Here is a 14,853-nt window from a genome sequence, read left to right as displayed (position 1 = left end):
TACTTCTATTTGTTCTTTGCTCCCAATATTGTGTTGGTTTTTCTTGCTTTTATCCCTGTCTATATAAACTTTAGAGTAACTTTGTTAATATCCAGAAAATAGCATGCATTAATTTGAATTGGATTGCACTGAATCTTTAGATCAAGCTGTGAAGAATGGACATCTTGATAATATTTTGTATTCATATTCATGTAATATTTCTCCATAAATTTAGATCTTTGATTTACTTTATTATTTATAGTTTTAGCCATATAAATCTTTCTTATTTTTTATTTATGACTAAGTATTTCAAAATTCTTTCTAATGCAAATGGTTCAGTTTTTATGTTTATTTTTGAGTGAGAGAGAGACAGACAGACAGAGTGCAGGCAGGGGAGGGGCAGAGAGAGAGAGGAAAAAAGAGTCTAGAGCAGGCTCCAGGCTCTGAGCTCTCAGCACAGAGCCTGACGCAGAGCTCAAACCCACAAACTGTGAGATCATGACCTGAGCTAACAGGAGACACTTAACTGACTGAACCACCCAGCCACCCATATAGTTTGGTGTTTTTAATTTACAATTTCAATGTCCACTGTTAGTATGTAAAAAAATAATTGATTCATTATATCAAGTTTGTATCCTGCTATTGTGCTATCTAGTTACTTATTAGTTCTAACAGATTTTTGTTGATTGTTTTTGGGAATTCCTATAACACACAATTGTGTCATGTGTGAAAAAAAGATAGTTTTATTTCTTCCTTTCCAATCTATATACCTTTTATCTCCTTGTCTTTTTGCGTTAGCTAATTCCCCAATGTGGAAATCATTCCACAATTATTTGAATTAGAGTTGTTCCTGACATTAGAGGGAAAATATCTAGTTCTTCAAAATAAAATATGGTGTTAGCTGTAAGTTTTTTGAAGATATTCTTTATCAAGTTGAGGAAGTTCCCTTATAATTTTAGTTTATTGACAGTTTTTCTCTTAAATGGATAGGTAGCAAATATTTTTTCTATATCTGTTCATATGGTCATTTAATATTTATTCTTTAGGTTATGGATATGATGAATTATATCAACTGATTTTTGAATGTTGCACTAACCTTGCATACATGAAATAAATCACATGTAGTCCTGGTGTATGATGTTTTATACACTGGTGGATTTGATTTGCTAATATTTTGTTGCAAATTTTTGTATCGATGTTAATGAAAGATACTAATTTATACTTTTCCTTTATTTTAATGTCTTTGTCTTGTTTTAGTATCAGGGTAATGCTGGCCTCAGAGCATGAGTTAGAAAATATTCCCTCTGCCTCTGTTTTCTGGATGAGAGTGTAGAAATTTGATATCATTTTTTCCTTTAAATATCTAGTAAAATTCACCAGTGAACCCTTCTTGCACTAGTGCATTCTTTTTTGAAAGGCTTTTAATTATTGATTTAATTCCTTTAATAAATATAAATCTATTCAGATTGTGTATTTCACCCTGTATGAGTATTGGAAGCTTGTGTCTTTCAAGGAATTGGTTTATTTCATTTAGGATATCAAATTTTAAGGCATGGAGTTGTTACTAATACTCCCTTGTTATCCTTTTAATATCCATGAGATCAATATTGATGACTCTGCTTTCATTTCTGACATTTTATTTTATTTTATTTTCTAAGGTTATTTATTATTTATTTTTGATAGAGATGGAGACAGAAAGAGTGTGAGTGGGAATGGGGCAGAAAGAGGAGAGAGAGTCCCAAGCAGGCTCTGTGCTGTCAGCACAGAGTCTGACGCGGGGCTCAGTCTCACAAACCGTGATAGCATGACCTGCACCAAAATCATGTGCGAAAATCAAGGGTCGGATCCTTAACCAAATGAGACACCCAAATGCCCCTCATTTATGTCATTTTAAATGTACGTCCTTTTTCATTCTTAACCTGGCTCTAGTCTTATCTATTTTCTTGATGTTTTGAATTAACCAGCTTTTAATTTTGTTGATTTTCTCTGTTGATTTCGTATTGTTAATAATATTGGTTTACTTAAAATTGTTATGATTTCTTTTCTTCTGCTTATTCTGGTTGTAATTTGCTCTTATTTTTCTGGTTTTCTAAGGTGGAAGCTTAAATTATTAATTTTTAGATTTCTTTTATTCTAATATATGGTTTTAATACTATAAACATTCCTGTAAGCATGGCCTTCACTGTATCCACAAATACTAAGTTGTATTTTCATTTTTGTTTAGTCTAAAATACTTTTTAATTTCTCATAAGAATTCTTCTTTGACCCATGTGTGATTTAGAAACATGCTGTTTAATCTTTAAGTATTTTGGCAGGTTCCAGCTATTTTTTGGTATTGATTTCTAGTGAAATTTATTTGGCTCTGAGAGCATACTTTTCAGGATTCCTATTCTTGTAAATTTATTCAGGTGTGTTATATGTCCCAGAATGTGGTTGATCATGGTGATTGTCCTGTGTGAGCTTGAAAATAAGGTGTATTCTGCTGTTGTTGGATGAACTGTTCTACAGATGTTAATTAGATCCAATTGGTTAATGGTGCTGTTCAATTCTGTTATATCTTTACTGATTTTCTGCCTCAATTACTGAAAGGAAGATTGAAATTTCTAAATCCAATTGTGGATTCACATATTTGTCCTTGGAGTTTTATCCGTTTTTGGCCTCCCATGTTTTGATATCCTATTATACATAATAAGGGTGGTTATAACTTCTTAGAGAATTGACAGATTATCATTACGTTATACCTCTTTTTCCCTGATAGGTTTTGTTGCTCTAAAGCTTTTTTTTGATTCTTGTTGGCATGGATATTCTTTCTCCATACCTTTACTTCTAGTCTATCTATGTATTTTATATTTGAAGTGATATCTTATATATAACATACAGTTGGCTCTGATTTTTCATGCACTCTGACAATCTCTACCTTTTAATTGGTATGCTTAGACCATTGACCTTTGAAGTAATTGATATAGTTGGATAATATCTACCATGTTTTTTACTGTTGGCTACCCTTTGCTTATTTTTTTGACTTCAGGTTTTTTTTTTATGCCTTCTCTTTTTTTAACTTAAAATTGTATATGCTTCCATTTTATGCCCTCTCTTAGCATATGACTTATACTTTTTGAAACTTTTTAAGGGATTATTCTGGTTTCCCATATGCATTTACAATTAATCTCTTTTTGCTTTTACATAAACTGTGCTCTTTCATGAGTGACACAGGAACCTTATAACAGAATATTTCCTATTCTCTCTCTTCAGTCATTTATAATATTATTGTCATTCATTTCACTATTAATAATCTATATTTACCAAATACATTGTTATAATTATTTTCCTGGGTAAACTCTTATCTGTAAGATTAGTTAAATATAAGAAAAATGTGATTTTATTTTACCTTCATTTATTCCTTCTCTAGTGCTCTTCTTTTCTTTCTGTTGATACACTTTTCTCACTTATATAGTTTTCTTTCTGTCTGAAGAACTTCTTGTAATATTTCTTGGGTCATAAATTTACTTCAAATATTCCTTAAATTTTTGTTTGAGAAGATCATTAAATTTTCTTCACTTTTGGAAAATAACTACTGGATGCAGAATTCTAAATTTGTGATTTTTGTCAGTACCTTAAACAGCTCACTCCACTCTCTTCTTTTTTCATGGTTTCTTAAGAGAAATCTTATTCTTGCTCCTCTTTAGATAAGGTGGGTTTTTTCTTGTGTCTCTCAAGATTTTCTCTCTTCCTTTAAGTTCGTGCAATTTGAATATGATATGCCTACATGAAACTTCTTTGTATTTGTACTTTCTTTGTTCTCTCAGCTTTCTCAGTCTTTTATGTTTGTCTGATTTTGGAAAATTTTTAGACATCACTTTAAGTATTTCTTATGTTCCTCTTTTTCTTCTCCTTTTAGAAATCCTAGTATGCATATCTTACACCTTTTATAATTGTCCAGCACCTCTTAAATATACTATCCATCTTTTTCATTCTTTTTTTCTCTTTGCATTTCAGTTTTTGAATTTCTATTAACATATCTTCAAGTTCACTGATTCTTTCCGTAGCCTTGTTCAGTCTGTTGATAAGCATTCTTCATTTCTGCTAATGTTTTTCATTTATAGCACTTCCTTTTGATTATTTCTTCTAGTTTTCATATCTCTTCTTATATTACTTACCTGTTCTTGTGTATTGTCCTCCTTTTCCATTAGAGCCCTCACTATAATTTCTAGTCTAATAATTCCATCATCCATTATCTCTGCCTTATTTGAGTTTGGTTTTGATGTTTGTTTTTTATCTTCAAACTGGTTGTTGTTGTTGTTGTCTGTTGCCCTTTTGAATTGAATGCCTTATAATAATTTGTTGAAAACCAGGCATGATGTTCTGGATAAAAGGAACTGAGCTAAATAGGCCTTTATCATGAGGCTTTATGTTTATATAAATAGGAGTTAGACTGTGCTTAGTTTGCTGTTAGGCTATGCTTGGTTTATTCCAGCTATTGTTCTCAGGGGCCAAAATTTCCTCTGGTATTTTTGTTTCTGTTTTCTCTGTTGTCTTTGGATTTCCTTAGAGAGTTATTCTTAAATAACCAATAGTCAGATAATGGCTGTAGCCATGGGTTTCTGCTTCTGGGCTTCTGCTCTGTGAAGCTCTGATTCTGTATTTTCTCCTGTCTATCTAACATTTGAGGCAGCTCTTTTCCCTCTGACTTCACTTCTCTGTTGTTTCTAAGAGGAGTTGTTGATTTTTAGTCTCTTCAGCATTTGTGTGTGTGTGTGTGTGTGTGTGTGTGTGTGTGTGTGGATGGTTATGATAACTTGCAAGCTTTTTAACTGTTTGAGCAGAAGTTTCCCACTGATTGCTTTTTATTTCTTGGCTTATAATTCCCTATCTGTAAAATAAAGGAATAAGATCACTATTTGGTGGCTAAATTATTTCCTAGTTCTAGCATTCTGTTATAAGCAGTGACTTGCATGAATGATTATGCTGTTATGTGACATTTGCTGCTCTTCTTCTACAGGCAGACCTCCAGGTGGACAAAGAGAGGCACAATTTCTTTGAGTCCTCCCTTGATTATGTTTATCAAATCCAGGAAGTTCAGGAGTCCAAGAAGTTCAATATTGTGGAGCCAGTAAGTTCTATCTGTTGATGAATAGTCTAAAAATAGTTACCAAATCCCAGGTAAATGCAGAGAGCTTTGTTCATAAAATTGAAATCTTAAAGATGGTGAATGATATTTAATGCTTAATAATGAAATGTCAAGAAAATAGACACACCAGCTTGTGTTGTTCTTGATTTTCTGCCTTTTCTTTCCCATTTTCTTTTTTTAAATGTTCATTTATTTTGAGAGAGGAGAGAGGGAGGGAGAGAGAATCCGAAGCAGGCTTCGTGCTGTCAGTGCAGACCTGATATGCAAACCAGGAGATCATGACCTGAGCTGAAATCAAGAGTCAGACACTCAACTGACTGAACCATTCAAGGGTCCCTTCTTTCTCATTTTCTCTCCTTAGCTATGAATTTCATTTCTTTCTCTTTCTTTGCTTCCTCTTTCCTTCTCTCCCTCCTTTGTTTTCAATGTCACCCTTCATTTTTTCTTGCTCTCCTCTCTTCCTTGTTCTCATGCTTTCATAAAGCTTCTAATGTGCCTGCCATATACCAGTCAATGTGTTATACGCTCATGTCCCTTGCACTCAATGACTTCTTACTGAACTGTTTTTACTTTTATCTTTTTTATTTTTTCTACTTACATCTTTTTGAGTATAAAAGGGCTGTGCTTTGATTTGACAACTATGTGGAATTTTAACAACTTTTATTTTTTAGTATAAAAAACAATGTACTCTTATTGCATAGAAGCTAGGAAAAAAACTAGGAAAAATAAAACAAAATAATTCCCCAAACAGAGATAGTCATTGTTAATATTGTGACATTTACCTTCTACAATTTCTATGTATCTATAATATCTCCTTTTCTATTTATGTGTGCCTTTGTACGTATAGATATGTGGGTGTGTGTTTACATGTGTGTGGACATCTGTGTGCACATGTATATTTTGCACCTTAACATGTATATCTATGTACATGTGTATCTGTGCTCACATCTGTATATATCTGTATATATATATACAGATATATGTATGCAACCAAATGTTTATTCATTTGTACAAAAAATTGATTGAACTTTTCTTATATGACTGGCACTGTACTAAACACTGGATATCCTATAATGACTAAGACAGACTCTGTTTCTGTCTTCATGAAGACTATATTCTTATGGGGTAGACATAAGAGAAAGAAGCATACAGATAAATAAAATTAATTGTAAATTATTATAAGGGCTAAAACAATAACAAAAATGGGCAGCTACTTTTGAGTAAGTGGTCAAGGAGGACCTCTGAAAGTATCATTTAAGATAAGATCTAAAGAAAGAGAGGATGCAGCCACATGGATAATGGGGAAATAATATTTCAGACACAGAAAAACACATGTGTACAGTCCTTAAGTTAGGAAAAAATGCTGTGCTTGAGGACTGAAAAGATTAGCACCTTTAAATACCAGCAGTAGAAAAGGAGAGGGACAGGAAGTAATATATGATAGGAAGGCACAGGACCTGTAAGCATGGTAAAAAGTTTGGGTATTAGTCTAAGTCTAATGGAAAACCACTGGTTGACATGAGCTGACTTTGTTGTGAGGAGAATGGCTTGGAAGAGACCAATAGTGAAAGTGAGGAAACCAATTAGGAGGCTACTACAGTGGTCTAGGCAAGAAAAAGATGTTGGTTTGGGTTAGGTTTGTGGAAGTTCAAACAGAAAAGAATGGCTGGATTAGACATATATTTTGGAGATAAAACTAACACGATTTGGATTGGTATATGAGTGGAAGAGAAATCAGGGATGATTCTTTACTTTCTGGCTTGAGTGGGTGGTAGTATCATTTCCTGAGATGAGAAAGCTTGGGAGAGAAATAGAAAGACTGTGTATATGACAATGTATGTGGTATACACACCCACATACATTTATACACACACCCACACATATACGCATGTGTATGTACATAGGTTTTGTATGTATTTATGTATATATACATATATATATATAGTTTTTATATATACATATATGCATATGGTGTTATCTGTGTGCATATTTATATGCACCTACCTGTTTATTTTCTAAAAAGAATAGAGCAATTATTACTACTTTCTATTACACTTTACTACTGGCAGAATTAAGCATTATTTTTTAAAGATTTATATTTGATAAATGAAATCATTTTCTTTGTTTTTGTGTATTTGATTATTGAGATTGAATATTTTGAACACTAAAAATGTTTTATTGATCATTTGTATGTCTTATTCTGAAACATTTCTAATTCAAAAATGGGTTCACACTGTGAGTCTTTTAGCATTATGACAGTCTTCATAAAGGTACAGAATCTTTATGGAATTATTCACTTATATACTTATTCAACAAATATTAACTAAGTGCCCACTCTGACAATTCTGAGGATAGAGAAAAGATGCAGTCTTTTCCCATACTATCCAAATTATATGCCATCTGAAAAGGAATTGAATGAATAAATTTGTTAATAGTTCTTATTTTCTGGAACTAATTCCCATGTAAATGTTTATAAGAGAATAGCTTTGTGTAGACCTTTTTTTGTTTTCTTGATTACTTTTAACACTATACTGTGTAACACTATGAAATTTATTTTCTGTGTTTCTTTTTCCTTTATTTGGTAATGAGAAGGAGTTGGTGATAAAGTTATTATTACATGTTTTCCCCAGGTCTTGGCCTTCCTTCATAGCCTCTTCATTTCCAACAGCTTGACTGTAGAGCTCACACAGGATTTTCTCCCATACAAACAGCAGCTCCAGCTCAGTTTGCAGAATGTGAGTTTGCATGTCGGTTTCTTCACCCATACCTGCATTCCAGTTGGATTTCAACCCCAAAACCTTTGACCTTGATATCCAAGTTTATTGCATTCTAGCCATTTTCACCAGGGCATATTGGTATGGATCACGAATATTTTAGTGTGCTCGACTGTTCTTGCTCTTCCAGTGTCAACTCATCCCAGTCTTTGAGGCTTATGGTTGTTTAAACCTACCCTTCCCCCCACTAACACTTCTCTCTAGCCAATATTTATTATATGTTGCTAATTTACCACATCTCTCCAAGATCAGAGCCCAGCTATGGGCTTGTTTAAGCACAGGTCTTATGCTACTTCCATGTTGGTTAGTCAAGACACTTAAGAGTTTAATGACCACAAATGCCCATTTTCCTCTCTCTTCCATTTCTCACTAATACTAGAGTTAAATAAATTATATCTAAAGGTTTTATTCATCTTCTTTCCAATGCTGATTCTTACAGATGGTATAGGCACAGCCATGCCGTATTTGTAAAATATATATTTTTTCTCATTCATTTATTTAACCTACATTTAATGAATACTTATAGATAATGAATACTTATAGATATAATGTATACTCTGTGTCAGGCATTTTACAAGACATTGGACATACCATAATGATACATGTTAGTTTTTCTTTCCTCCAGGAACATATAGTCTCTTGCATGAAGGAGACATAAACACTGGAACACATCATAATTTCCTGTGATAAGTGTTTCAATAGTGTTAAGACCAAAATTTTTAAAGAAGCACAGAAAATAGAACATTGACTGCCTGGTGCAGTTAGAGAAGGCATCACTAAGATAGTGATTTTTGGACTAGTTATTGCATTGCATAAAATTTACAGAGTATTTTTATATGAAATAGGTTGGTAAGTATTAGTGGAAATAACTTAACTTGGTTGTTTAGGAGGATCCTGACTGTCTTTTAAATTTCTTTCTGGGTGCTCACCTTCACCACAATGTGAGAGCCCCTGTCTTTGGATTTATAAAATATCCCTATATCCAGCTTAATCATTTGAACCTTCCAAAAAGAAATTGAAAAGTATGAGTTTAATAACACCCCTTCTGTCTATGTAAATGATGATCATGGGCCCATCAAGATAGGGCAGCCCAGATCACCTTTTTGACTGACATAACAATCTTGAGGTTGGAAACTAAGGACCTATTTCTAGTGATTTTCATATCCATATTTCAAACAATGTTTTGCTATTGTGTTTAGTTTTGTAGATATACATATATTATTTCTTAACATTATCTTTTGTTATTCATGAATATGAAAACATAACTCTTCTGTTGATCTATCTTCAAAGGTAGCACATTGTCTGTCCTAACTGCCAGAATTTGATTCAGTGTCAAGTAGGCAGTAACTTTACCTGAGGCAAAACTTAGGAGTTGCCATAATATTATCTTTGGGAACCTTCTTTACAGTCTCCCTTCTTGTAAAACAGAGGTCACTGAGGTGCTCAGAATTCTAAGAGCCCTCATTTATTGGAGCCTTATGTGATTCCTGTTAGGAAAAAAAGTTTTCCCAGATGTGTTTTATTGTTATATTATTTATGTTTCTATTTCCCTTTTAGTCTTTAATACCATTACACTCCATAAAATTGCACTATGCCATTCAATATTTGTTTTCTGCTATGTTGTAGCATATAATGCAAACCAAGAAAACTCTGCACTGGATCTCTGACCAATAAATGCTTTTTAATAATGATAATGATAATGATAATAATTATGATGACAATGTCTTAACAGACAAGAAATCATTTCTCCAGTACTCGAGAAGAAATGGAAGAACTTAAGAAAAGGATGAAAGAAGCTCCCCAGACATGCAAACTTCCAGGACAGCCAACCATCGAAGGCTATCTCTATACACAAGAGAAATGTGTGTGGGAATAAAGGGATCCCCACTGGGTTTCAGTAGACTAGCACCTACTGGCCACTCTCCAAACTCTAGCACCCATATTGTTCACAGCCCCCTGACAGCTAAACCTCTTTGGAGAACAGTCGGGGAATAGTGGATAAAAGAAAAAGGAAGGGGGGAATGGTTAAGGATTTGTCTTACAAAGACTCTGGGATAATAAGATTTGAGGTTTTTCTCTGTGATTCAAAATGGGAATTGTTAGTTATTTAATCCTTCTGATGGCTCTGATGAGGGGAAAACGTGGTAGGGAAAAAGAGTCAGAAAAATAATATTTATTACACCTGCTATGTGCCAGGCAGGCATGGTGCTAATTTAAATACACTATTTCATTAGATCATTAAATCACTTATCATACCCACTTTACTTGAGCCCACTGAGGCTTAGAGAGATCACTAGTTGAAAGTCACCCAACTATCAAGTAGCAGTCCTAGAAGTAAACTCTGTTCTGTGAAATGTCAAAACCTATGCTCCTATTATACTGTGTACCTCCACTGCCTTAGGAGCACATGGTTGCTCTTAACATGCTGAACACCCACCATTGTGATTTCAATGGGATAACAATTGTTCCTTGCTGACCAAGGAAAATCAGTTAACTTATCCACTCACTGAATACTGCAGAAGATTCAAGCCTTCCTACCTCCTAAATAACATTATGAAAACCTGCATGGGCTATTTGCTTTTCCTTATGAACTATGACCCAGTGCTCCCAAAGCCTGTGGTTTCAGCCCTGCCCAAAATGACTGTACCTGGGAAGTAGGAAGAAGAAATTACTCAGATGTTACCAGTGGCAAAAACTACTATAATTCACAAAACATGCATTTAAGCATTGATATTATCATGCCTTTCCTCTCTGACACATTAACTTTTGGTGGTTTTCAAAGATTTGTCCTTCCACTTTTCAGATGTATCTCTTTAAATCTATATTGCAAGATTTCTCCGTCTTAGTGCTATTGACATTTTGGCCTGGGTAATTCTTTATTTTATGTGTGTGGGGTGCATCATATACATTTTAGGGTGTTTAGCAGCATCTATGCCCTGTCCTCACTTTATTCTAATAGCACTGCCTGGGTAATAAAACCTAAAATGTCTCCAGGCATTGCCAAGTGTCCCTTGTGAGACAAAATTTCCCTTGGTTAAGAACTGCTATGTTATAAAAGAGGTGGAAATAATGAGTTTGCAATCTTGGCTCTAATATCAACTAGCCCCAGTTTTCTAATTTGTCAAATGGGTATAACATTACTACTCAGTTGAGTGTTTATTGAGCATCTTTTTATTCCAGTCAATATGCAGTGCTTTGGGGGATTTAAAAAACTGAATCAATCTTGGTTTTTGCCTTCAGGAAATTCACAGTCTGAGAAAGAAGACAGACAACTATATCGAGAATTTTAAGGAAATGTGCTTAGCATTGCATTTGGAGGCATAATATCTAAGGGCTTCACTGAAGAAGTAATGTTTGAATAGAACTCGAATTATGAGTGGGAGTTTGATAGGCAAAAAAGAGGGGAAGAAATTTTCAGGTATATAACATTGCATGTTACTCAGGCACAGAGGTATGTGAGGATGTAGTTTATTTTCAGGGTCTTGGTTTTCAAGCATAACTCTGGTTTATGCCTATAATCCTGATGTAATTATTAATGATCACCTATTCAGTCTTAATTATGTCTTGAAAATTTGGACTAAAAATAGATGACCACCTCTTTGTTTGATAACTGAAAGTAATTCAATGAGACAGGACCATAGAGGGTGGCAAAACACAAAATAGTAAAGGTAAATGATCACATTATGAAGGATTTTGTTGGCCAACCTGAGTTTAGAGATGTTGGGAAAGCCATGTATGATTTGTAATAAGAGAAATGGTATAAATAGAGATATGTATTTTAAGAATACTCCTTTAGATAAACAGTGCAGAATGGACTAGAAAAGAGTGATCATGATGGGGGAAGTCAGAGAGAAGACCACTGCCATGGTTAATTGTAGAAATAGTGAATTTTTGTTTTGTCTGAAATACTTCATAAAACATTAAAAGTAATTTAGCAATACAATCCTGAACTAATTCAGTTCTAAAAGGGATGGAGCAGCTGAAGGAGAGACATGTAGGGAATAGAATGTGAAGAACCCAACCACCAATAAAATGGGAAAGGTTAGAGGGAAAGAGGAGCAGAAGATTACAGATGTTTCCACCTCATGCAGTAATAGGATGAGTACTAGAAGCATTCATAGGGGACATGGCAAGGAGAGTGATTTGGAGCAAGTGAGAGCTGACATGGAAAGCAGTTGATGACTTTTAGGATCTCCATATGATTTGTAGGTTGATGGCATGGCAGGGCTGGAGTTCAGGGGAAGGTTAGGGCTGGATCTGAAGTCCAATGACTATGAAGAGCAGACTATACACCCTTTCCATCTTAGGAGTGTATTGACCATATAGCTGAAAAATATGTTCTGTCAGCTCACTTTTGCCTATCATTGTAGGGGCTTTGGGAATATCCTGGGTGAAATATTATTGCCAGTATGCAAAAGAGACCAAAACGCTCACCATGACACCTATGGAACAGAAGCCAGGTGCTAAGCAGGTCAGTTCTTTTGTGTACCATATATTTTGAAATACATCTGTGGCTGCATCTCAATAAAGTGTATATATTGACTTAGTGCCAGAGAAGCCAGTCAATCACTGTCATGTGAAGTCATGACTCTGCATGTTTTTCTTGGCCTAACTTTGCTTTGGGCCAAATACTACTTAGTTGAGTGAAGTATATCTATTATGTCAAGCCTTTTGAAAGCGCCTGTACTCTTTCAGATCATTTATTAAATTATTACAAGTGCCTGTTACATTTTACAAGAAAATTTGCAATAATATGGATGAATTGGAGGAGGATAGTATATATTACTTGCTTTTAGGAAGTTTATAGTGTAGGATTCCTTTAAATAGCAAGTGTTTAAAATATCATTTTCCAAAATTGTTTTTGTAGATAACTATGTCTGTTTTCTAAATTTGGAATAATCTATACCCCATATTCTATGTAATATTCAGATATATTTAAGCAGTTGAATCCTCTTCTTCTGTCCTCCAAACCTTCTTTCTATTCCCTAAAATGTCAAGATGAGTTTAACAAACTGATAAGATATTTACTTACCTAGAAGAACTTAATAATATATATTACATACTATACTGTACTATGTACTATGCTATGCTATACTATATATATGACTACACAGCCAAAGATTTTTATTCTGTCTTCTCACATTAGCCCTTATTTGTAGAGGCTTTGGAAATACATACACACACACACACACACACACACACACACACACACACACACACACTCAAGGGTTTATTAAGATAAAAGCTGATAGACGAACTTTTCATACTCTAGAAGTAGTTTAATGTGTCCTTTAAACTGCCACTCCGACTGGGTGTTCATGCATGGGTTTTTAAGGATTTCTGTTCTTTGAAAATTGTTTACAAAATGAAACAAGGTTCATTTATTAATGCTGAACCTTGGTCGTACAAGTAGACCAATTGTGGTAGGCAGAAATTTGGAGAAAAAATTGGGCCAATTTTCCTCCATTGCTGGTGGTTTTCATGGAAGATCTCTCTCTTGTGTTACTTGTCCACAGGACATTAGAGAGGACTGAGATTGGTGGCAGACTCTTGAAAACTGCTTTTTTGTGTCTTTAACCAAAAATTTTGTTACTCTGCTTTGGATGTGTATTGGAGATGGAAAGCACCTCTAATGAAGTGTACTAAGTGGGGTTTCCAGAATGCTCATCCAATGCTCTTATGTGGGCCAGTTACTCATTCATGATTCCAAAACTCTCCCTCGTTTCCAGTTTGATAATAGCCAAGGTACCTTTCAGTATGGTTTCAATAAATTCATCTGGTGTACTATCGCAGAATTTGTTCCATTTCTGTGAGAACATAGCTGATGTATCTGACTGGCTAGTACTTATTAAGAAACTTGTTCCTGTGATCTCTTTCTTTTCTTTTTCTACACGCATTACTTTCTAAACCCCAGCCTTTAAAGATACTCTCTTAGACAGTAAGCTCATTTAGGCCCTTTCTCTTCTGCTCAGGCACCTACTGCAAAGCTCAAGACAGAAGTAGCGGAGGCCACTTTCATATCCTCCTAGCAGATGAGTGCAAACTGTCATTTTAGTTCTTTCTCCCTCTTCCCTTTTCATTAAGTGGCTGCTTGCAAAACTGCAATAGTATTAGCCTAAGCAGTTTTAACATGGGATTCCTTAGTGAGTAGAAAGAGGAACAGGGTTCTCTATTTAGAAGGAAAAAGAGGCAACATAGTAACTTGAATTTCTGTAAAATGAAGTTGGAGATAATTTCTTCTTGTCAGTTCTGTCAGTTCCTATTACTGGTTTGTGTTTTAGAAAGGTAAATCATACAAGTAAGTGAAACTATAACACCATATCATCCACTATTTATTGAATATCTACTGTGTGCCAGTCACTGAGCTAGACATTTTTTGCCATGTGTTTCATTTACTTTCCCAGTAGCCCTGTGAGGTTTTATTAGTTCAATTTGAAGATGGAAGAATTAGCCCTCTTTCTGACTATGGTACTTACCAGTGTTCCCTGCTAGTTAAGCCTATCAGCTTCCACCCGCATTGTTCTGTTCACTTTATAGAATATCTTCCTAAGTGCTGTTTTAGAAGATCTCCATCATTTCCCTGTCAGGCAGCTATGGGAAGAGGAAGGAGTGCTGTATTTTGAGTTCCATGAACTGAGTTTAAATCTGACCTGTGTGGGCTAGTAGCTTTTTGACCCCAAGTAAATTATGTCATGTTGCTTAATATTATTTTCCTCATCAGAAAAATGACAAGAATAATACTGTAATTCATAAAAATTTCTTGAGCACTAAGTCTTCACTAGGTACTAGAGATATAAAGATAAATAAAATGCCTATCCTCTTGAGTTCGCAGTCAATTGGGGAAATCAGGCATGAAAACAGGAAGCTTTAACATAATGCAGAAAACACATAGTGAGCAGTATATAGGATTGGGAAGAATTTTGGAGGAAATGAAAGCTAAATGGCTTTTTGTTTGTAGAACAGTTAAGAGTT

At 34.5% G+C, this 14,853-nt stretch overlaps 1 protein-coding gene across 1 annotated transcript in view; it reads left to right on the top strand.

Annotated features, from left to right (window-relative positions):
* OPHN1 (oligophrenin 1) overlaps nt 1-14,853 on the top strand; it is a 511,411-nt gene that overhangs the window by 277,887 nt on the left and 218,671 nt on the right. The window contains 4 exon segments of the mRNA XM_029930777.1: nt 4,979-5,089; nt 7,738-7,842; nt 9,614-9,743; nt 12,252-12,352. Of these exon segments, the coding sequence (XP_029786637.1) occupies nt 4,979-5,089; nt 7,738-7,842; nt 9,614-9,743; nt 12,252-12,352 (447 nt within the window).

This window comes from Suricata suricatta, chromosome X (genome assembly GCF_006229205.1).
Source record: "Suricata suricatta isolate VVHF042 chromosome X, meerkat_22Aug2017_6uvM2_HiC, whole genome shotgun sequence".
NCBI classification, from domain to species: Eukaryota; Metazoa; Chordata; class Mammalia; order Carnivora; family Herpestidae; genus Suricata; species Suricata suricatta.
Note: the sequence above shows the minus strand (reverse complement) of the source record. Positions and strands in the feature narration are given on the sequence as shown.